Source organism: Cyprinodon tularosa, unplaced genomic scaffold (assembly GCF_016077235.1).
Source record: "Cyprinodon tularosa strain WSP-4 unplaced genomic scaffold, ASM1607723v1 ctg558, whole genome shotgun sequence".
NCBI lineage: Eukaryota > Metazoa > Chordata > Actinopteri > Cyprinodontiformes > Cyprinodontidae > Cyprinodon > Cyprinodon tularosa.
This window is the reverse complement of record NW_024039294.1, coordinates 32993-58340: the sequence shown is the minus strand read 5'-3', so window position 1 is coordinate 58340 and position 25348 is coordinate 32993. Positions and strand designations below refer to the sequence as shown.

The window sequence follows — 25348 nt, the reverse complement described above, 5'->3', positions numbered from 1 at the left end:
ATATATTGTTAAGGTAACATCAGCCAGCACTGCTGATTCCGAAGACCCTGGTCAGATTTGATTTACATAGCAATCAAATCTGCACTAACCACTAAGGCCTAAATCTGATTGGACAAAAAATATAGAAACCGCATGAATATAACAGAGGCAGCGCAGCAAAGAGAAACGCTACAAAATTAAGAGAAAGGATTGTTTGGACTAAATTAATACAGTTGGAAAGAAGAAAATTAAAGTTAAGGTGATGAATGTAGGTTAGTGTTTCTGATTGATATTCACCGTATTTCAGCCTAAAGTGAAAAATGCTTGGATATAATAATATATATCTAAACCATTCATAGATACCTGTAGATGTTAAACAGTTTGATAGGTGGCGCTGTTTTCGTTTTCTCACCAGCAGTATCTGTTTTTTCTTGACTAGAAATAATTCCAAACATCCAAATTTGTCTTTTGTCAGACAGTAGTGCTGTAGCCTCTTTAAGCCAGCTGATTGGCAGTGCTCAAGAAAACTCGCTTAAACAATTTCAATTGTATCTCATCAGTATGTTTCCACTTGAAGCCCAGAGGACTCTAGAAACACTTTTACGCATTTTAAACCTTAACAATGGTGAATCTAGATACCGGTAGATTGCTAATTCTAGAGTCGATCACTGGATCAGAAACTAGATTGTAAAAATTTGTATATAATAAGTTGTTATATGGAATTTCATGATAATTTCAGCTGCTGTTTCTCTTTCCCAGTTTGGCCATCAAAGGTTACAAAAGGCCTCTGGAGAGCAAAGACCTGTGGTCTCTGAACAAGCGAGACAGCTCCGAGGAGATGGTGCCTAAACTGCTGAAGGAATGGGATAAAGAGCAAGCGAAGGCAAAGAGGTACGATCATGAAAGCTAAGGGGGAACCAGTGACCAACTCTGGCTTTCTGCAATATTTAAAAAGTATTTAAGGTTTAGGCACTCCTTAAACCTTTTATGGTTGGTGAGGCTACAACTATGTGTTTCATTGGGGTCGTTGGTGTAATACCAAAACTAAGGAGCCCAGAATTAACATATCTGGTTAGTGGATTTTTTTCCAGCCTTTTTTCAAATTTGATCATTTTTTTCAGTTCTTTTTTTTTTTTTTTATTGCTATTACACTGTCATAAGTACAAAGCAATGAAATTAACTATCTGTATTTAACCAATTCCCCTGGGCAGCTGTGGGCAGCCATTGTGCGGCCTTTGAGCAGTGTAGGGTTAAGGGTCTTTGCTCCGGGACCCAGAGTGGCTGTCTGCGTGAATGGGGCCTGAACTCAGAATCTCAGGATTCCAAGCTCTATGCCCTAACCACTAGGCCACACCCCCCTACAAATGCCATTAAAAGTCATTTAATTTGTTAACAGACTACATCTCTGTCTAATTTAATCCCTGTATGGATCATGCTGCTCTATGAAGACCTCAGAGGGTTGTTGGAGGATGTCAGTGAACCTGTTAAAGGCTTCCAGTGATGCGATTATAGTTTTTTTTCTTTTTTTTTTTTTTTCTTATTTTAACATTTAACTTTTTCTTTGTATTTTTAGTTGTTTACAAACACCGTATACATGAACACTTCACATTCATCCTAACATAACATAAAACCTTTGCTTGGGAATCATTTCTCTATTCCACCTTTGTCCATCTTGTTTATTCAGTTTTTTTTTTTGTCGCCGTCTTTTGTCTTGAATGTTGCCCATTTCATCCACTTTTCTTCCATTTCAGTTTGCTGAAGTCTCAAACGATGTGTCAGTTTTTCCATAATGTAGATTTCTTCTATTATTCCAGATCATGACAAGGGGGTCAGCCTTTCCCCACTTCCTCGTAATAGCTTTCTTACTAGCTATTAACATTATATCCCAGAACCTTCTTCATAGTTTTAAGTACATTTTTCCAAAATTGAACAATTTTAGGACAGTTCCAAAATACATGAGAATGATCAGCACTGATTGATCCACAATTACGCCATCACTCCATGTTTGTTGTTTCCTTCTATTTATTCTTGACTTTAGACGTGATGAAAAGTCATATTAGATTTTTCCCTGTGAGCTCCCTCCCTATCCGTGAATTGTTGGATGTCGATGCGATTATAGTTTAAATCCTGCAGTCATCTGATTTCTTAGTGATCATGTAAAATGCAAAACGCCATAAGTGAAATCAGAGAAAGGGCGATCTCTATCCCCCGAAACTGGCTGGGTGGATTTGGCGATGCTGGTGCTGCTGATGCAACAGTAGACAGGATGATGGAGGACGTGTGTCTATGTCAAATGGTTTTTAAAAAGCTATGATGAACTAAACCTCTACTGCTGAAACCAATAGGAAAATTCAACCGCAATAGCAACTGTTCAACCATAAGAGGACAGTTTTAAGACAAATATAGCAGAATGAAAGAGTAAAACAAGGATTAATCAACTGCACAAGTTACATTAGAGGAACACCCCTTAGACCCATTTTTTTTTACCCTTCATCTGCAAATGAAAGTAGATTTTGGGGTGAGTTACACTTCAAGCAGCACATATTAGTCTTTATTTCTAACAGGTATCAAGGAAGCAATGGTATAGCAGACTGGAACACGTACACAAAGATTTCTTAAATATCTCCTTTTTGTATCTGAGCGTTAGACCTAATATAGCAGTTGTCAGAAGTTATCAGATTCATACTGTGGATGTAAACATGCTTAGCAATCTAACCGCACTGTGATGACCAAACAGGCCATTTATGTTCCAATCCATTCCTCTGAACTTCATAGATGCTCCAAGCAATTTGAGTGTAAAAAGCTGTTGTTGGCTGTAAAAGCCTTAAAAGCTCAGACGAAGATCAGAAATCTATTACACTGGGCTGATCTTAATGCCTCTGACATCACAATTATGCTTTCTTTGGGGTTGCTCTGTCTGATGCATTGCCAAAAACGTTAATCCATGTTAACCTTTGAAGGTTGAATATCAAAACCTCTAGAAGTGTGAATACTTTTGCAGGGAAACATACAAATGTCAACTTAACTTAATCCCTTTTTGAGGGTATAAAACTTGCTAAAGTTGAGACTCCTTGTTGGCTTCCTTGTAGACCACAGAAAGCAGAGGATGTTGTCTTAAAGGGCCGGGCCTTTTTGAGCTCACGCTTGGAGGTTACCTTCCTTTTTGCACAAGTGAAACTTCAAGCATGCTTGTAGCCCACGCACTGTAGAGGTTTTCTCTGATGTGTCAGTCTGCTCCCAGAGCAGAGCTGATGTGATTAAAAGAGAGAAGACAGATCAAACGGGGTCATGAAATCCCACCTGCAGATCAGCAGATACATATTATTCTTTGTAGCAGCTCCTTTCTGTTCTCTATGTTTATCTGTTTATTTAACAAGTCATCACACGGAAACATATTTTTATCTATAACCTGTATGTTTGCCTTAGGGTTGAATTTTATCACAATTTTATTATACTTTTAAACCCCTCCCCCCCTAAAAAATCAAAAACCTGCGTAACAAGTTTGCTGAACCGTGGCCTCCAGCAGCCTGTTTCCTGTTTCAATGCTGCAGCTTTCCTGTCTGTTTCATTCTGGGCTGAGATTCATTTGTAAAATGATACAGCAAAGCTGGCTGACTGCTTTCACCGAGCTGCACAAACCTGTTTATATTCAGCTATTATTAGAGTAGATTTCTTAAGGTAAAAGCTTCTGTTCCATAGAAGCTGAATCCGGTCTTATTGCTCACTGCCTGCAGTCCAATGGCAAATCCAACGCTGCAAGTTTCGCTAATCCAGGACGTAAAACAGAACATTTACTGCTGCTGTGATGCTGTTTGCCTGCTAGTAAAAGTAGTAAAATAATGCAGCTTACACCGAGGCAGTAATACTAGATGAAAGTGTTTTACATGGTAGAATATTACAAAGTATATGAGATTTATTCAAATATTTATAGCAACTCTTGATACTCCCTGAAAGAATCTTTAGAGGAGATATAATTTTTATATGCTTTTGATTGCTTTTGTATATCTCTGCACCTTGTCCTTTTACATCACTTCATGACTGATGGGTCCACCTTGATTCTACCATTAAAAATAGTCCCTCTATACATAAACATAACTTTGCTTTAGGGATGCACGATATTGGGATTTTGGCCGATATCCGATATGCCGATATTTTAAAACTCATGTAGCCGATAACCGATACCGATGTTAAAGCTGGACAAAAATAAAAATTTGAAAATAGCAGTTTTGTTATCCATTTCTGACACTTTGAAATATAAAATACTCAAATATATTTTCATATGCTGATATCAAATTGATTTTTAAAAATGCGATATCCATCTATTTTACTTTCAAAATCTCGTGAAATTTCATCTAGGCTTGTCCCGATCCGATCCACGTATCGGATCGGACGCCGATATTGGCAAAAAAAATGAGTATCGGCAAGGCATGTAAAAACGCCGATCCAGACTGCTGATCCAGTAAAAAAAAAAAAAATCCGGTCCGTATTTTCCAGTTTCGGCGATTGAAACGATCCATTCCACTATTTTGCGCCAGTGTTCTCCGAATCCGGTCCGCATTTTCCAGAACACCTTCAACACACCCACAGGTCTTTTTGGGTCCGTCTCCCGCCTAACCATTAAAACAGGTGAATTGGAAGATAGCGGGAAAATGTCAGCCGTGTGGGATTATTTTATCCTGCACGATGTGTAGATGGAGACTAGGTGTGGAGGACATTGGGGAGTATAAGGCATTTTTGTGTAATAGTTCACTATTATTTGCACTGATTGTTTTTTAAGCAGTGTCTTTTTCAACAGTAGAGTCCTGATTCTAAGTTATTAGATTACTTTCAGATTTTCAGATTGCTATTCATAATTTTGTCCAGTTTGTGTTTATCTCTTAATAAACAGGTAAGATTGTTCTTACCAATCATTGTGTTTTATTCAATCTCACCTAATTCAGCTGGCTAGATGTTATCAAGAGTACTAAAACCCTTTTCAACATGAGTCTTACAACTAAGGCTAAATACTTTAAATTAAACTTAAATACATGCTCGGATAGGCTGGTATCGGCCAGTATCGGTATCGGATCGGAAGTCCAAAAACAATATCGGTATCGGATCGGAAGTGCAAAAACCTGGATCGGGACATCTCTAATTTCATCGTTCTGTTACAAACTCTCGTGATATTTTGCAAATTCTTGTGAGATTTTGTTAGTAAAATAGATCGATACCGCGTCAATATACCAACATATAAAAATATGGCAAAATTTCGATGACATATAGCAATATTTCATTAGTAAAAGAGATTGATATGGTGTTTTTAAATGGCAATATATCAGCATATGAAGATATTGTGATATTTTAATGTATCAATATTTTTTCCCTCGTCTTTAGAAGTTTTTAAGTCTGTAAAAAAGAAGTGCTTGAGGAAGAAGTAGTAGTATTTTTTTTTTTTTTTTTTTGACTTTAGAAACTCAAAAGCTGATCAAATATCGGGTTAAATATCGGTCGGGTGGCCGATGTCCGATATTCAGTTTTAAGGCAGATACAGGCCGATACCGATAGGGGGCCGATTATATCGTGCATCCCTACTTTGCTTTTTTCCTGTGATCAAATGTCTGGTTTTTATTGTTTATAATTTTATCATGTAGGTAGTTGCAATTATGGGGAGATTAGTTTTTTAGAGTTTTTTTTGACTGACTTAAAAATTAGGTTAAAATATGTCTTGTGTCATTAAGTTTAGATATTAGTCCTGTAAAGTCAGGGTTAGCAGATAGCAGGTGAGGAGAATCGACGGAATTTCTTTAAGTCACAATTTATGATGGGTCACATTTGGTGTAACACTGGAAATTTTATCAAACCAAAAAAGGACAAGTGATAAAGATGTGTAGTATGAAGTTTTATTTTTAAATGTAATGGCAAAAGGCTGTAGCATTAGTTCACCAGGCGAGCCATTGATGTCTCAAGGTTTGGGCCGAGATTGATATCCGATGTTATTATTAATGCAACCGGTGAATAATAAATATTTGCTAATGTTGGATAAATATTTCCCTGGGGTTTTAATACTATGACTTTATTTTCTGCTTTTACATCTCTTCTTTAGTCAAACACCCCACTGATACAAACATATAGCCCCTGGCCAACCCCCATATTGCAGATTCATGAGGAAAGAAAAACCTGAGGAAATGTCAAATATTTTTTGTCAAAATGTCCCGAATGCTGCAAAATTTGTCACAGAATGTGGCTGTGAACTCTGACCCATACGAAAGATGTGGACAGAGATGCAGGAGGTGTGTGAGCAAAGCAGCCTACAAACTGGAACCCCCAACACCAGCTCTGTAGCATTCAGAGTTCAACAGAGAAACTAACTAAAGGGAAATACATTAAGAAAAACAACTTTACAGTGTCCTTTGAATTTTGTCCTCTTTGGCATCGGACAATGAGTAAACAGTTAGAGACTCAATATCCTTTGAGCAGAAGTTTATCTGTGTACTTAAAAAAGAAAAGTACTACAAAAAGAAAAGTTTAAAAAACAAAACAAATATATAGAATATTTTGAAGGAGTTAGATCTCTCTACTTTTCATATTTCAGAGATGTTTATCTCAACATATATAGAGGACTAAAATCAGAAAGTCAATGGCCAAATTTGATAGAAACTCCTGACAGCCCACTTAGGAAGCAACACTGATTGACAATCAATATCACATGCTGTTGTGCAAATGGAATAGACTACAGGTATAAGTTATTGGCAATAAGCAAAACACACTCAATAAAGGAATGGTGCTGCTGGTGGGTACCACAGACCACTTCTGTGTCTATGATTTCTGGCTGATGTTTTGGTCTCTTTTAAATGTTGGTGGTGCTTTAACACTCAAGGTAGTATGAAATGGATTCTGCAACCCCCATGAGTGGCTCTGGTAGTGCAGTTCATCCAGGGTGGTAACATCAATGTGAGCTGTGGCAAGAGGTTTCACTGTATTTGTTAGGGTAGTATTCAGAGGCTGGAGGCGCTACTAACAGACAGGCCAATACACCAGGAGACACGAAGGACGCCGTAGGAGGGCAACAACCCCGCAGTAGGGCTGCTACCTTGACATTTGTTCAAGGAGGAACTACAGGAGCACTGCCGCAGCCCTGCAAAATGACCTCCAGCAGGCAGCAAATGTGCATGTCTCTGGACAAAAGGTTGATAACTGACTCCATGAGGATGGTATGAGGGCCCACAGTCCACACATGCGGGATGTGCTCATTGTAACACTATGCAGGACATCTTGCATTTAACCGGGAGAACACCAGGATTGGCAAATTCACAACTGGTGCCCTGTAATCTTTACAAATGAAAGCAGGTTCACACTGAGCACATGTTACAAACATGACAGAGTCTGGGGACACCTGGGAGAGTGATCTGCTGCCTCAACATCCTTAAACATGACCAGTTTGGCAGTGGGTCAGGTGTTCTTTCTTTGGAGGGCTGCAAAGCCAGCGGTAGAGACCATATTTAATTTTTTTATTTATTTATTTCACCTTTATTTTACCAGGAAGTCCCTTGAGATAAAATCTCTTTTTCGAGGGAGACCTGGCCAAGAGGCAGCAGTACAGTAAGGGCCGAATTTATCAAGATCCAATATTGCGTGCAGTAATTTGCGCTCGCAAACTGGAATTTTGCGCGAGGGGCTCAACCATGGTTTGCGGGTGATTTAACAAGACAATTGCGTAACTGGTGGCAGGTGCAAAACTGTTGGAGACGCCCTATTTAAATTATGGTTTTGCGCGTTTTGTGGTTTGCGGCATGGCGAGTTTGGACAGCAGAAAGCGCAAAAGGAAATTCGACCCCATGGAAATGGAGGTGTTGGTGGATGAAGCCAACAAACATTTAAGTGAGCTACAGCAAAGAAGTGTGACTGTCACACAGAGGAACGCTATATGTGAACAAATCTGTAATAAAGTAAACGCTGTCGGTGAAACCTTGCGAACAGTGGATGAAGTAAAAAGAAGATACCAGGATATTAGAAGGCGAACCAAAGAAAAACTGGCATATAACAAAACATCTGCGAACAAAAGAGGAGGGGGCACTGTAGATGAGATGCCTCTGACCAGCATTGAGGAACAAGTACAGCTGACGCTCTGTGAGGAGCAAATCACTGGAATTGTAGCTTCAAAATGGCAATGTTGGATAAACAATATGTTTTGATGATCGTTTCCTCGTTCATTCCAAAAATATTCACACGGAGTGAAAAAATGTGTTCTCTGCGTCTCCTTGCTACATTTCGATGTCTCCTTCTTGCGACAATAACCGCTGCCATGTGTGCGCAATTACGCATAAAGACCATTTGCACCTTCTTTTGAAACGTGTTAAATATAGAGTCAGATACCGTTAGCAGAATTGCTTTCAGGTTTAATAAATCACTTTGCGAGTGCTAAATTAATATATTTACATGTTCTCCTCCCACAAGACGCACTTTTGCGTGTAAACGCCCAATATTGCATATTCATTGCAGAAAAAGTACTAAATGGATAAGAGGCGCTATTTAGCACGTTTTAAAGAGCAAATCCTTTTAGCACGCTGTTGATAGATCCGTTTGTACATTTTTTAGCGTGCGCAGTGAAATAGCTCACGTTTTTATACACGCAAACCTTTGATAGATCCGGCCCTTAGACATATAAAAACACAGGACAACATAATAAAATCAATCGTAAACTAGACTCTAGAATAAAAGTTACAATTCTCTGTGCAAGCGGTTTTCAATAGTGATTTAAAATGCTGTAGCGGAATAAGAGTCGGTAATTGCAGGGAGTTTTATATATTGTGCAGCGACCATGGTGCTCCATAGAAAAATTATGTTTTGCCAAGATCTGTGTTGATCCTGGGAATAGTGTAAAGAACACGACTTGAAGAGCATGAGTTGTAACCACTGTTAGCTACAGACATGAGGTGACAGGTATGGAGGGAGGATGGCCTTGTAAATAAAAGTAAGCCAATGATGTTGTCTTCTGAGGCTTAGAGAGGGCCAGAAAACCAGAGCATACAGTTCACAATGATGAGTCCTGAAGGCAGAGTTGGTGATGAAACGTAAAGCACTGTGATAAACTATGTCCAGGGAGTGGAGAGCTGAGGAGGCAGCATTCATATATATGATGTCTCCATAGTCCAGAACAGGAAGGAAGGTGGTCTGAACAAGTCTTTTCCTCACTGAGGGAATCAAAGAGGATTTTTGTCTGTAGTAAAAGCCAAGCAGCGCTTTCAGCTTTTGCTGGTTGGTGGGCCCTGGGTTCCTCCTAATGCAGGACAATGCTAGATCTGATGTGGCTTAAGTGTGTCAGCAGTGTCTGCAAGATAAAGGCGTTGAATCTGTGGCCTGCCCGTCCCCCAGACCTGAATCTGACTGAGCACATGTGAGACATAATGTCTCAATCCATCCACCAATTTCACCTTGCACCACAGACTGTCCAGGAGTTGGGCGATGCTTTAGTTCGGGTCTGGGAGGAGGACCCTCAGCAGATCATCCAGCACCTAATCAGGCGCATGCCCAGGCGTTGTAGGGAGGTCATAGAGCGAGGTGGAGGCCACGCAATACTGAGCCTCATTCTGACCTGATTTAAGGACATTATTGTACATCAAAGTTAGATCAGCGTCTACTGTTTTTTTTTCCAATTTAATTGTGTGGGACTCCAAATCAAGGCCTCCATTGGTTAATAAATTTGATTTCCATTGATGATTTTTGTTTGATTTTGTTGTCAACTTTGTATAGAACAAAGTATTCTATGAGAGTATTTTATTCATTTAGATCTGGGATGTTTTATTTTCGTGTTTGCTTGATATTTTTGAGAAACCAAGCATTGGGGGACTTAAGTCTGTTGTCTTTGTTAAGCCTGATTTATAATCAGAAACGAGGTCGTCTGCGTGTGTCGCAGTTAATGCAGACATGCCCCCACCCCTTATGCAGACACTCTGGTGCACCTCTGCAAAATTGTAGGTGACAGTGCCGCAGACAGGAGGCCTCTGATTGGTCAAATTTGCATCTGCTCTACACTATGCGTATTTTTCTTGGTGCTTTACCAACTTGTTTTGTTTGTATGACCGCCATTGTGGAAAACTGGAAAACTCTTTTTTGCCCTCATGTCCCTCCGATGTTGCACAAACTTGCCCCCAATTCCTCCCCGCCTCGACCGTATGTAGACCCACAGCTAGTTCGTGATTGTCCCTCTTGTGCTGTGGCGTGGAGTAGCATAGCGCAGACCACGCTTCAAATTTGGGCATAAATCAAAAATATCTGTGTTATACCTGCGACAAGCTCACTGCGACACACTGCTGTGGGAGTATATTCAGCCCTTTACAGCGAAGCCTAGTTTGAAATTCCCATAAATATATTTTATTTCTACTCTTTCCACAGTGATCAGCATCTCACCAACCAGGCAGTTTATGCTAAACCCCAACCGTCGGCCACCAACCACGTCTCAGGAGGAACGGGGGGAAATGAAAGCAGCCCGGAGGAAGCGGAGGTGCTGCTGTCCAGTCACAAAGCAGCTCCCCATCAGCCATCCTTCCTCCGTGCCCTGATCAAAGCCTTCGGCCCTTACTTTCTGATCGGCTCACTCTTTAAGCTCCTGCAGGATTCCATCACCTTCATCAACCCTCAGCTCCTCAGGTGAAAATGATTATCTGATCCTCCTTTAACATGCGGTCAATGCTGCAACATATTAGCAAACAAAGCAATCTGTGTTCTGGTGTTTGCAAACTATTTCCAGCACAGTTTTTGCATGTTGTGTTTGCATCTATCCAAAACAGGGTAGCTTTTCTTGGAGCTAAATGTATACCAGCTTTGTCAAAAATGTAAATATGTTTCCTTTTCAAACCTCTAATGGCCCAGGGGGAAAATTGTTCAAGGCGAATGTTTTGTGAAATCCTTATCTCCAAGTTTTAGTCAGATAAAGTATCAAAGCTTGTTGACCACAAATTTCCTTCCATGCATTTTATTACACGACCAAAGATTGTTAACTAACACTGATCATATCTGTTCCATGTCACAAAGACAACATTTCAAAACTGCCCCAAGTCTTCATTTGACTTTCAAAATGTTATGTGCTTTGGTGTGACTGACCTTGCCTTATAAACTACTGTTTTGGAAAAATGCATTTTTTAAATTTATAATGTTAGTGTATCATTCAGTAAGAACCCACATGTTCCTGGGGCCCAGGGGCCTCAGTAAGTGCAGTGTCATCAAATCTGTTTTTAACGTGCTACAAATAAACGCTGAGTATTTTTCTAGAGTTAAAAGCATATTCTTCAAAAAGAGGAACATTGAGTTGAAAGAGGATTATTATGAGACAATTTTACTGTTAATAGAGAGGAATTATATTTAATCAATTCTGAGTTAAAGTTTCTTCCATCTGTAAAAGTAAAATTTACTCAGATACATTTCCTGTGTAGGCTGTTCTCAGTATCTTGATTCACCGAATCTTCATTAAGCATAATACAGGTTTCTGCTACATCAAACCTTGAATGGCTGTTTCTCTATTTTTCCTATTAATAATATTTTAGGAAACTTCCTGAAAAATTATATGCATAAAGATTAGGGCTAAAATGATCAAAGTTATAAATAAAAAATAATAGAGCACTTACTATGTATTAGAAATAAAATTATTAACTGGGATATACGGACTCTAAAACACACCTTTGGCTTAAACAATAACCCTCTTGCAATTGCAATTACCCATAAACTAGTAGCATTCGCATCACCTGTTTGAAATCGTGTAAAAAAACAACTATCAGCTAAAGGCATGTATTAAATATATATATATATATATATATATATATATATATATACACACACACACACACACAGTGGGGCAAAAAAGTATTTAGTCAGCCACCAATTTTTCAAGTTCTCCCACTCAAAAAGATGAGAGGCCGGTAATTTTCATCATAGATATACCTCAACTATGAGAGACAAAATGAGAAAAAAAATCCAGAAAATCACATTGTCTGATTTTTAAAGAATTTATTTGCAAAATATGGTGGAAAATAAGTATTTGGTCAGTTACAAACAAGCAAGATTTCTGGCTCTCACAGACCTGTAACTTCTTCTGTAAGAGGCTCCTCTGTCCTCCACTCGTTACCTGCAATAATGGCACCTGTTTGAACCCGTTATCAGTATAAAAGACACCTGTCCACAACCTCAAACAGTCACACTCTAAACTCCACCATGGCCAAAACTAGAGAGCTGTCAAAGGACACCCGAAACAAAATTATAGACCTGCACCAGGCTGGGAAGTCTGAATCTGCAATAGGTAAACAGCTTGGTGTGAAGAAATCAACTGTGGGATCAATTATTGGAAAAAGGAAAACATACAAGACCACTGATAATCTTCCTCGATCTGGGGCTCCACGCAAGATTTCACCCCGTGGGGTCAAAATGATCACAAGAACGGTGAGTAAAAATCCCAGAACCACACGGGGAGACCTAGTGAATGACCTGCAGAGAGCTGGGACCAAAGTAACAAAGGCTACCATCAGTAACACACTACGCCGCCAGGGACTCAAATCCTGCAGTGCCAGACGTGTCCCCCTGCTTAAGCCAGTACATGTCAAGGCCCGTCTCAAGTTTGCTAGAGAGCATTTGGATGATCCAAACGATGACTGGGAGAATATCATATGGTCAGATGAAACCAAAATAGAACTTTTTGGTAAAAACTCTACTCGTCGTGTTTGGAGGAGAGAGAATGCTGAGTTGCATCCAAAGAACACCATACCTACAGCGAAGCATGGGGGTGGAAACATCATGCTTTGGGGCTGTTTTTCTGCTAAGGGACCAGGTCGACTGATCCGTGTGAAGGAAAGAATGAATGGGGCCATGTATCGTCAAATTTTGAGTGAAAACCTCCTTCCATCAGCAAGGGCATTGAAGATGAAACGTGGCTGGGTCTCTCAGCATGAAAATGATCCCAAACACACCGCCCGGGTAACGAAGGAGTGGCTTCGTAAGAAGCATTTTAAGGTCCTGGAGTGGTCTAGCCAGTCTCCAGATCTCAACCCCATAGAAAATCTTTGGAGGGAGTTGAAAGTCCATGTTGCCCAGCGACAGCCCCAGAACATCACTGCTCTAGAGGAGATCTGCATGGAGGAATGGGCCAAAATACCAGCAACAGTGTGTGAAAACCTTGTGAAGACTTACAGAAAACGTTTGATCTCTGTCATTGCCAACAAAGGGTATATAACAAAGTACTGAGATGAACTTTTGTTATTGACCAAATACTTATTTTCCACCATATTTTGCAAATAAATTCTTTAAAAATCAGACTGTGATTTTCTGGATTTTTTTTTCTCATTTTGTCTCTCATAGTTGAGGTATATCTATGATGAAAATTACCGGCCTCTCTCATCTTTTTAAGTGGGAGAACTTGCACTATTGGTGGCTGACTAAATACTTTTTTGCCCCACTGTGTGTGTGTAATATATATATATATATATATATATATATATATATATATGGGGTATGTATTAACAGGGGGCAGATAGATCTTTGCATCATAATGAACCGTTTTCTGCATCACGAAGAAATAAATGGTAAAAGTTTGTTTTCCTGGTAAAGAGATGCAGGTTTTCCTTTCTGTTTTTCTAGCATGTTGATCAACTTCACAAAAGACAAGTCTGCTCCTGATTGGTGGGGTTACACGCTGGCCTTCCTCATGTTTTTCACCGCCATACTACAAACCCTCATCCTCCACACACACTTTCAGTACTGCTTCGTCACTGGCATGAACGTCCGGACAGCTCTCATAGGAGCCATTTACAGGAAGGTACAAATCCAATAATGCTGTTATCGCTTCTCATAAAGAAAAAAAATAAATAAATTCTTTTATTACAGTTTTTTTTTCTTACCCACTGCTTTACTTTTTTCCTCAGGCGCTGGTGATAACTAATGCAGCAAAGCGTTCATCTACAGTGGGAGAAATTGTCAATCTGATGTCTGTAGATGCACAAAGGTTCATGGATCTCACTACCTTTCTAAACATGCTGTGGTCTGCTCCTCTGCAAATTATGCTGGCTTTGTATTTCCTCTGGCAGGTATGAACATTTACTTATAGATGTTTACCTGGAAATTTAAGAAGCTCCAGTTAAAAATCCATTCACAATGAAACGTAAAATGTATTCTATATTTTACAGAATCTTGGACCATCTGTGCTAGCAGGAGTGGCTGTCATGGTTATGCTCATCCCCTTTAATGCTTTCATTGCCATGAAGACCCGGGCATATCAGGTATAGATGCTAAAGTTGTGTAGAAAATTCAAGTACTTTTTGTAATAATTACTCAGTAAATTCAATTTGTAGGCTGTAAATCCCAAATAAACTACAAATCAGGAAACTATAGAATTGTAACTCTGATCTCAATGATCAACCGCATAAGTGAAGTATGCAGATGACACAGAGCTATATATTACAATGTTACCAGGAGACTGAACCCATTAAATCGCTGGATAAAAGTAAATCTTTGTCATTTGTTAGCTTAGGTTTAGTGTGAATAAATTGTCTAGTTTTAGGTCTGTACATCTGCTTTAAAAATCTGTCTTTTGTAAAAAAAAAAATCTGTCTTTTGTCTTCAGGTCCAGCAGATGCAGCACAAAGATGCACGTATCAAGCTGATGAATGAGATCCTGAATGGCATTAAAGTCCTCAAGCTTTATGCCTGGGAGAACTCTTTTAAAGACAAAGTCCTGGCCATTAGGCAGAAGGAACTTAAGGTCCTACGAAAGACGGCCTACCTCGGAGCGCTGTCCACAATGGCTTGGACCAGTGCCCCTTTTCTTGTAAGCACTTAACATTTTATATTTACTGCTAGTTAGAAATGAAAGAACTCAAAGGTTCAGAAACAAAGAAAATTCCCTATTTTAACTTAAAACCGATCTAATATCTTGTTAGGTAGATTTTTTTTTTTGGTATCTCCAAGTATAATTTTCATGTTGTTTTCAGATCATTACCAGTGAGATGTAATTGAAAAATAGGAAATGGTCAACATTGAAATGTGACGAATTTTACCCTTAATACAACAGGTCATTTTATTGTCATTTTAGGGCCCCTTTGTCTTTTGTTTGTTTTAGCAATGGCCACCACTGTTCTTTGTTTTTGATTCACTTTTGATATATACACATTTTTTTAAAACATTTGGCTTTTCTTAAATTAGATTTAATAGCTAAATATTAATTGTTTGACATTTACTGGTATATATTGAGCTTCTTTAATATGTTATGTTCAAATCCTGGACAAGCCCCCAATAAAAGTAATAGTTGTCCTTAAGAGATTGGTACCAAAGCCTGTTATCAAATGGGCCCTGGGCCACATTGAAAGGTCCTCACATACCGACAAGCTTAAACCTTATTGGTCCTCTTAACTGTATTAAGTTAAGTTATTTACCTTTTGAGACGGATTTAAAGTCAAACAACATTGTACTATCAAACTAAGATGCACATACCCCGAGTGACTGATAGATTGCTAACGTTCTGCTATCTTAAGTTGGCCTTGCTTATAACACTATTGCCAATTTTGAGACATTCCAGACCCCTCTAAGGACCTTTTTTTCCCCCAAAAGCAACTAGTGATGAATATAACAACCTTTTCCATATTTTTTTTTAGAGCAGGTGAAGCTGCAACAGCTTTAAGTTTACAGTCTTTAGCAAATAGCGAGGGCTGCTGTAAAACTCTGCTTTGAAAGTTCTGGCAGGTGGCGGTCAGTCACCCTCACCATGCAGCAAACTGTCTGCAGTCAGAAGTTTTTCTAGTTGAAAATGGCTTATACTGGTTGATAAAAGCTCCATTAGTTCCACCCTAAATTACAGAGTGGGAAAAAAAGCAAACAAAGTAGGGTTGTAATATTTAGTATCTTCTTTAATGTTCTTTTTTTCCTTTTTTTTTCTTCCTCTAAAGCTGTTGCATTGAAATAGATCCCTACATGTGATTGATTTAATTTATTCACCTCATCCACTAATGGTTCCTTTATAAGGTTAAATTTCATAATATGACAAAATGTATAAATGTAGTTTTCATTTAGGGGAAATATAGAATATTTTAGTTCATTTCTTGGTAATTTAAATGTGATTTTTTCATTCATAACATTTTTGATATTTGTCTCTCCAACAATTATATATATATATATATATATATATATATATATATATATATATATATATATATATATATATATATATATATATATATATATATATATATACATATACATTTTTTTTTTCATAGTATTGTATGATTATAGTATAGTGATTTTATTGTGCTGTTTATACAATATGTAACCTGTTTTGGACTTTTTGTGTGCTTTTCCTTCAAATTTCTTAAAAAAGGTTTTTTTTCATTATTTTATTTTAACACTTTTTTGATAAAATAAATAAAAAGGTTTCAATAATCATTAATTATTTAGGTAAAAACATTAGCAGCTTCTTTGACTTTTTTTTTGGTCCCAGGCTGAAGGTTCAGGGTTTACAGGATTCATTTTTGGTTTGATATGATTATGATAGAGTCCCTATTTGCCATTTTATTTTCGTTGAAGAATTCTTAATTCTATTCCCACTTTAATTTTATTTTCCTTACTGGGTAGGATAAAAAGAGAATGCCACACCTCACCTTGTTTAGTTCTCGCCATGGAAACACTACTTACCTGGCATCTTATTCGGTTGACCACTCTGATTGATGGGATATATTTCGGCAAGATTTTAAATGAGCCGTGATATTTTTATTTTTTTTACAGAGGCCAATAAATGCACAGTGAAATTCAATTCAGTTTATTTATATACTGCCAATACACAACACGTCATTTTCTGTCCTGAAGGTCAGCTTTTAAGAACGCTTAAAAATATGCTTACCTGAACTCTAATGTAATGTTAGTGTGTAGTAATAATGGGACATGATGTTTTGCCGTTCTTTTCTTGTGTTTCCAGGTTGCCTTGACAACGTTTGCAGTGTATGTCACTGTGGATGAGAACAACGTGCTGGATGCAGAGAAGGCCTTCGTGTCACTCTCCCTTTTCAACATCCTTAGATTTCCTCTGAACATGCTTCCCCAAGTGATCAGCAGCCTCGTTCAGGTTCATTTCTTTCTCCGTTTTTCATCTTCCCTTGTCACCCCTGTTTACACCGCAGCCTTATGTGATATCTGTTTATGCTGCTTCTCAGGCCAGCGTCTCACTTAAGCGCATTCAGAACTTCCTGAGTCATGATGAGTTGGACCCAAGCTCCGTGGATAGAAAGAACACCGGCTCTGGTAATCAGGCTGTCTCTACTTGCATGTTTTAAAGGGCGTTGTCAGGTTTTTTTTACAGTCCTCTAAAAAAGAAATCCAGTTACAAAGTCAACTCACCTCTCACCTAGTGACTCTGAACCTTGTGAGTAGTAGAATGAATCACTCACAAAGGCTTTTTATGTTTTTTTTGCTCAACAGATTTTGCCGTTTCTGTGGTCAATGGGAAATTCACGTGGGCCAAAGAGGATCAACCTGTTCTGCACAAGTATGACATGTTATGTGCAAAAGCATTCATTCTTTTGTGTTGTGCCTCTGACATGTTTGCTGTGTTGCTAGCATCAACGTGATGGTGCCGCAGGGCTCCCTGGTGGCTGTTGTGGGACATGTTGGTTGTGGGAAGTCCTCCCTGATCTCTGCACTGCTAGGAGACATGGAGAAACAGGAAGGAGAGGTGTCTGTCCGGGTAGGACTCTTTACTTTCTCCTTTCCTTAAACCACTGATATCCTTACTGAAGGCTGACGGGCCTTTTCTGAACAACTACTGCAAATAAATGGCTGCATGTATGGTTGACCATCAGAAAACTTAAGAATTTTAGGATTTAATGAAACAAAAATGTAGTATTTCAGTATTTTATACGTCCGCAAAGAAGTATTTCCATACTTTCTCATGGATTGTTTTTGCTTGATTTTAGACGCCAGTAGCTTTTCAATAGAATTTGCTGGCATGTATTGAATTATTCAGTTGTTGTGTGGTTTGGCTCTTCCACAAACTAGGCAGCTAACATTTCTGCAGAACTCACACATCCTGGATGCATATACTTAGGCTTTTACCTTAAAAGATCATTTCTTAATTATCATTTTTTATTTTCCTTCTAAATGTTAAAAATAAAGCCTTTTCTGCCGATTATACCTGGAATATCCATATGTTGAGTCTGTCGTAGCCTTATCTCATTCCCTTCTCTTCAGATTGTAAAACATACGTTGTGTGATAACTTGAACAGTTCTAGACTGTGGTTTTTTTGTTTTTGTTTCTGTGATGTTTTCAATTTTCATGGGAAAGGACTAACCAAACTGACCTGACTCTATAGTTAAATGTCCTCTAAAACATAAACTGGCTGTGCCAGCCTTGGCAACAACAGCTGCTGTCAAACATTTGTGATATACTTATTTTCCATTACTTAGGAAGCTTAGTCCTATTCTTTCCCAAAAAAAGAAAAAAAAAGAAAATTAAAAACAATCTACTGGACTTTGTTTCCAAGGTGAAGACTTTTTGTTTCCCATCCAGGAAGCTTTTTCAATTCAGAATGTCAGGAATAGCATTGAGGTTTAGGTTTTATACAGTAGCCCAACAAAGCCTTGTTTTTGTTTTGAAAACATGTAAATTAAAATGGACGAAGGGGTCCACCCCCTTTGGAATGGGGATCGATGGGCCTTTTGTTAGCCTGCAATGCCCCATACCCGTCTAAGTGTTTACAAATACAAAACAAAAACAACATTTTGTTGGGCTACTGTAAAAAGCCTTGAACTATTCCTGACATTTTGTATTGAAAAAGCTTCCTGGATGGGAAGCAAAATGTCAATGTCCATGTTGGAAACAAGGTCCAGTGGATTGTTTTTTTTCCCCCTTTTTTTTTAAATGACTGACCTGGATGACTGAAATTTGGTTTTGTATAAGATCACCCTTTGGATTTACTTTTTTGGCCAGCAGTGTTTTTACCTCAATACTTTCCCATGGGCGCCATTTCTGTTAAATATCCTTCCTATTTCCGAGTCATGGACATGATCACACACATCTGATCCCCTTTCTAGGGGTTTAGAATCCCCTGACCGTGTTGCATTTATTAGAGCCATTTAGTTGTTGCTCTTGTTTCTACTTGTTAAGCAGCCACTCTTATGAAAGTTTCCAGTACTTCATGATTCACTCATCTCAAATTCTTGGAAATATATTTTCCTAGCTGATGGATAGGAATAGGAATAGCTAATGACTAATTCATGATTTACAAATTAGAGCAAATAAATATATATTTTCAGGAAAGGGTTGGTTTGATATGACTAATGATCTAGGTACCTACAATAAAACGCTATCCTGACTCATAGGTGATAAAATGCTTATCTGAAAAACATAGATAGTTTTATGGTCTCATTTGGACTTGGAAGTGAAAATACCACATCAGAGAGTGTTTTCATCATTATTGTTACAGTGGCCTTAGCAGCCGTATGGGAACAAGTGTCAACACGCTGAAGACTTCCAAGTCCGTTATTTTTCAAACATTTACCAAGCTTTGTAGATATTGTAGATATATATATATGTACCGATTAGCCAAAGGAGAAATTAACGGTAGTTACCACAATTTAATACACACAGGTCTGCACAAACATTTAAGCTTTAACCCTTTCTAGGACACTCAGTGAAATACTTTGAAAATCAAAATTTCAAGCCAATAGTGTAATTGGACAAACCCTTATTACCTTTGTAACATTCAGAAAATATGGATATTTTGATGGCAAAATTATTGTCAATGTAATAACAAGAAACGGCAATTAAAGAAGAAAAATAACAAAAGTGCTTCTATATGAAATTCATAAAAAAACACTCTGAGAGTTTTTGGTAAAACATAACCTTAGAGGCATTAATGCTGATACTAGCACTTACATTTTTTATTTTATAGACTTAAATATACTTAACTAGGCTTATTAACTTTTGAACTTAAATTTTTAACTTTTCAATTAGCTTTTTACCTTTTTTTATTGACTTGCTAACTTTTTCTTAATTTACAGTGGGTAATATATAATTCAAGGGCTCGTCTATTCGGTCAAATGCCAAAATAAGATGTACAGCCATGTAGCATTATCTTTGCTGAATGGCTGGATATAGATCGTGTGCTTCTAGACCTCACTGAGGGACGGGGGGCTCTATTTGTAAGGGGTCTGCAAGTGATCAAAAATGGAAACTTGCCCTATAAAGGATTAGGCAAGCGTTTGCAGAATTAAAGAAGTTTATTTGAAAATGTCAAGATTGACCATATACAAAACATGGCAGCCATAAGCCTCTTTGCGCAGTTTAGATGACAAAATCCATTTCATTTAGGTGTTTGGTAACTTAGACTTAGACAAACGTTTCAAACCTTGCATACAGCTTACAGCAGTGACAACAGCATTATCATTATAAAGTGCAGCTCTGATCAAAAGGTAAACGGTGAATGAGAAAAGGAAACCAGTTTAAAAATAATTGTGTAAAAGGGCATTAATATGGAAATTGGACAGTGCAGTGTAAAATAATTATGGTTCAAAGTGCAGAAGAACATTGAGTTGTGTCCTATTTAAAAAGGATTATAAAATGTACTGTAGCGACCAAATTATAAAAATAAATTAATTGGAGAGATAAGAAAAAAAGATTGCAGCTTTGATGTTCAGACTGATCCTTCAGGCAGCAAATCCAGCTTATCCTAAAGTTATCCATAAGTGTCCCGTCCATGGTGAAATGATCACAAATTATCTTTTTTTTAAATCTTACTGGACTCTTTAATACCCAAAGTGAACTTTACATGTGATCCGACACTTATAAGAGGAACTAACAGTTATCTGAATCTCTCCTCAGGGGTCTGTGGCTTACGTTCCCCAGCAGGCCTGGATCCAAAATGCCACCCTCCGGGACAACATCCTGTTTGGGAATAGCTTCAACGAGCAGAAGTACCACCGTGTTCTGGACGCCTGTGCCTTGACACCAGATCTAGAAGTTCTGCCTGGAGGAGACATGACGGAGATCGGAGAGAAGGTGGGAAGCTCTTATATCAACAGAGCTTTTCATTATATTCATACCATGGATGCATCCATCCATATATTTTCACTTCAGATCCGATCATAATACCTGAATTTGGATATCTGCCTACACTGATACTTTTCTAATATCGCCGCTTTTTACAGTACCATTGATGCAGATTTTAAAATTTGCGTGCAAATCTGATTCCTTCTCGGCTCAGCTTAATCTCGCTCTCACTCGGCTCCACAGGATTAACTGATGTAATTTAGTTTAAAGCTGTGATGGACCCTTCTTCACTGGGCTCATCCACCCTTCTGACTGGATGGGTGGAGTCACGATAACCCACATGTTGCAGTGACTTAAAGGGGAAAGAAATACCAGCCACCTGCACACACAGGCCAAACAGCAAAATTAAGTGTATTTCTTTCACCGATACGGGAAAATTGTTGCAGGTTATTGTAGTGAATAATGGTTACGGTAAAAATACGGTTTATTGCCCAGCCCTTGTAAAAAAAATAAATTGTATGGTGCAAGGGTGTGATTAACCAAAAAAAGAAAAATAACTGTGTATAGGAGTGGAAGAATAAGAGTGCTTGTTTGAAATATATATATATATATATATATATATATATATATATATATATATATATATATATATATATATATATATATATATATATATATATATATATACACTATATTGCCAAAAGTATTTGCTCACCTGCCTTGACTCACATATGAGCTTAAGTGACATCCCGTTCCTAATCCATAGGGTTCAATATGACGTCGGTCCACCCTTTGCAGCTAGAACAGCTTCAACTCTTCTGGGAAGGCTGTCCACAAGGTTTAGGAGTGTGTTTATGGGAATTTTTGACCATTCTTCCAGAAGCGCATTTGTGAGGTCGCACACTGATGTTGGACGAGAAGGCCTGGCTCTCAGTCTCCGCTCTAATTCATCCCAAAGGTGTTCTATCGGGTTGAGGTCAGGACTCTGTGCAGGCCAGTCAAGTTCATCCACACCAGACTCTGTCATCCATGTCTTTATGGACCTTGCTTTGTGCACTGGTGCACAGTCATGTTGGAAGAGGAAGGGGCCAGCTCCAAACTGTTCCCACAAAGTTGGGAGCATGGAATTGTCCAAAATGTCTTGGTATGCTGAAGCATTCAGAGTTCCTTTCACTGGAACTAAGGGGCCAAGCCCAGCTCCTGAAAAACAACCCCACACCATAATCCCCCCTCCACCAAACTTTACACTTGGCACAATGCAGTCAGACAAGTACCGTTCTCCTGGCAACCGCCAAACCCAGACCCGTCCATCAGATTGCCAGATGGAGAAGCGCGATTCGTCACTCCAGAGAACGCGTCTCCACTGCTCTAGAGTCCAGTGGCGGCGTGCTTTACACCACCGCATCCGACGCTTTGCATTGCACTTGGTGATGTATGGCTTGGATGCAGCTGCTCGACCATGGAAACCCATTCCATGAAGCTCTCTGCGCACTGTTCTTGAGCTAATCTGAAGGCCACATGAAGTTTGGAGGTCTGTAGTGATTGACTCTGCAGAAAGTTGGCGACCTCTTCGCACTATGCGCTTCAGCATCCGCTGACCCCGCTCCGTCAGTTTACGTGGCCTACCACTTCGTGGCTGAGTTGCTGTCGTTCCCAAACACTTCCATTTTCTTATAATACAGCTGACAGTTGACTGTGGAATATTTAGGAGCGAGGAAATTTCACGACTGGATTTGTTGCACAGGTGGCATCCTATCACAGTTCCACGCTGGAATTCACTGAGCTCCTGAGAGCGACCCATTCTTTCACAAATGTTTGTAAAAACAGTCTGCATGCCTAGGTGCTTGAATTTATACACCTGTGGCCATGGAAGTGATTGGAACACCTGATTCCAATAATTTGGATGGGTGAGCAAATACTTTTGGCAATATAGTGTATATATATATATAATAAATATATTAGAATCAAATCTGAAAATATAAAGTATATTGTTGATGAAGGTTCTCAGTCATCCAGGTCATAGTCATTCCGTAAAAATTCAAAAAATATCCACTGGACTTGGTTTTCAAGATTTGAAGACGTTTCGCCACCTCTCCAGGAAGCTTTCTCAATTCAAATGTCTGGATCCGCAGTGAGTTTGAGTCTTATATAGACAACGCCTTGTATCGCTTGGAAACATGCAATGGAAACCGATGAATGGGTCGTTAGTTCCATCGTTAGCCTGTAATATCTGAACCTGTCTATGATTCTAGGGGTCGGTCGTTAAAGGGGGGATTGTCATTAAGGGGGAGATTGTCATGACAATATGCGATACAAGGCGTTGTCTATATAAGACTCAAACTCACTGCGGATCCAGACATTTGAATTGAGAAAGCTTCCTGGAGAGGTGGCGAAACGTCTTCAAATCTTGAAAACCAAGTCCAGTGGATATTTTTTGAATTTTTACGGAATAAAGTATATTATATTCTGTCCCAGCATTATATAGCATCATAATTTGGTTGCTCTTCCAGCTGAACAGGTTTAGATCTTGACTTTAACCATAAATCAGCATTATTTGATGTAAACTCCTCCACCTTTCTGTAGTTATAAACCAATAGCTGGTTTCCCTTATAATGTTGCTGCCACCCCCATGCAACACCTTAGGCATGTCCCGTTTATATCTATGCTCTTTCTCCAACACATTCATTCTGACCAGAGAAACCTCTTCCATATATTTGCTTGTTTCTCTAACTGCAAAGAGGACTTCTTTTGACTTTCTGCAGTAGATCTGTTTCTTTTTTCCATTTAGGTTTATGAATTACACGATTCTTTTAAGGCAAATCGCTACATTGTGATTTACTTAATCAGATTGGATTTATTTCGATCGCTTTACTTTGACTCTATTGAGCTATTTTGAATTGTAAACTAGAACATGTTTAACTTTGAGCTGGTAGAGATTACTGCCTCAGACGTATTGTTCATGTAACTTAGTAAAATATGGTTCTGAAAGGTTTTGCACATCACAATTTTTATTTTACTTGCTCTACACAACCTCTTTGTGTTCGTCTGATGTATAAAACATAAAGTTTGTGGTTCTGACTCAAAGGGGAACAGCTTCCAACAAGACGTCTTGATCTGAAGGTTATTTTATTAAGTGTTTATTTTTTATTTTTTGGTCATCTCTTTTATTAGAAGTTAAATTAAAATTTATTTGCATCAATTTTGATAGATTAGCCATTTCCGTATAATCTTTTACACGTTTTATTTTCACTACATGTGTGTAATTGTGTAAGTTAGGGGTTTTCAAGAACAAAAATATCACACTGATGATGCAGAGGTCTCAAGAACTCATGTATCAGATATGATGGAATGATAGTGATAAAAGATGAATGGATTTTGTCCTGCAGGGCATCAACCTCTCCGGCGGTCAGAGACAGAGGGTGAGCTTGGCTCGAGCTCTGTACAGCAACGCCGACGTCTACCTACTCGACGACCCGCTCTCTGCGGTGGACGCCCACGTGGCCAAACACATCTTTGACAACCTCATCGGACCTGAGGGCGTTTTGAAAGGCAAGGTGAGGAAAATCAACGAGAAAAATCCCTAAAAATTCTCAGACTCTACCTCCTAAAACTGTCCAGAATAACAGTTGCCTCTCAGCCTTGGGGAAGTTGAATCCTATCGTTTTCCAGACTGGCAGTTATATCAGCTGTTATCAGTAAAAAGGCTTGTTCCGTGTTGTAAACATAATCCTCAGCGCCTGATAAGATCCTGTTTTCTGATGGGAAACTGCGCTGAAAGCTTAAATGAAGTTGGGCTTGTGATGACAGGTCTCTGGGACGGCGTTCTTTAACGATTCATTTCCTTTGTATGATCCAAGACTCGCATCCTGGTGACACACGGCATCAGCTTCCTGCCTCAAGTGGATAACATAGTGGTGATTGTGGATGGCAGGGTGTCTGAGATGGGCTCCTATCAGGAGCTGCTCAAACAGAACGGAGCCTTCGCAGAGTTTCTCAGGAACTACGCTTTAGAGGACATCATAGAGGAGGACGAAGCCACTGGTTGATTAACACTTTATTTTATTTTCCACGTAATTCCTGCTGAGATTAACAGTTGATATTGGTTTCATACAGTTTCTTTCTGCTTTCACAGAGGAGTTAATTGAAGATGAGATGTTCTCTGACGACGTCCTTAGCAACCACCACACAGACATGGTGGATAATGAACCCACATTTAATGAAACAAAGAAAAGCTTTATGAGGTGGGAGAAATTAGTAATACTAAACATGTTTGATATTGTTTCTCAGGCTGCGTTCACATCCTACTGGAACCAAACAGCATTGTTTTTGTTTTTTATTGTTCTACTAACAAAGATTTATTTTTATGTTGCTTCCTTTTTG

At 38.7% G+C, this 25348-nt stretch overlaps 1 protein-coding gene across 4 annotated transcripts in view; it reads left to right on the top strand.

Moving 5' to 3' along the window:
• The window catches only part of abcc3 (ATP-binding cassette, sub-family C (CFTR/MRP), member 3), a 101799-nt gene that overhangs the window by 52503 nt on the left and 23948 nt on the right, over positions 1-25348 (top strand). For all 4 annotated transcript variants that reach the window (XM_038305402.1, XM_038305403.1, XM_038305404.1 and 1 more), the window contains exons 7-20: positions 739-870; positions 10351-10605; positions 13579-13756; positions 13863-14024; positions 14124-14216; positions 14561-14764; positions 16901-17047; positions 17136-17223; positions 17401-17467; positions 17539-17665; positions 20801-20977; positions 24355-24522; positions 24826-25009; positions 25101-25209. In XM_038305402.1, coding sequence (XP_038161330.1) covers positions 739-870; positions 10351-10605; positions 13579-13756; positions 13863-14024; positions 14124-14216; positions 14561-14764; positions 16901-17047; positions 17136-17223; positions 17401-17467; positions 17539-17665; positions 20801-20977; positions 24355-24522; positions 24826-25009; positions 25101-25209 — 2091 coding nt within the window. The remainder of the gene's footprint in view (positions 1-738; positions 871-10350; positions 10606-13578; positions 13757-13862; positions 14025-14123; positions 14217-14560; positions 14765-16900; positions 17048-17135; positions 17224-17400; positions 17468-17538; positions 17666-20800; positions 20978-24354; positions 24523-24825; positions 25010-25100; positions 25210-25348) is intronic.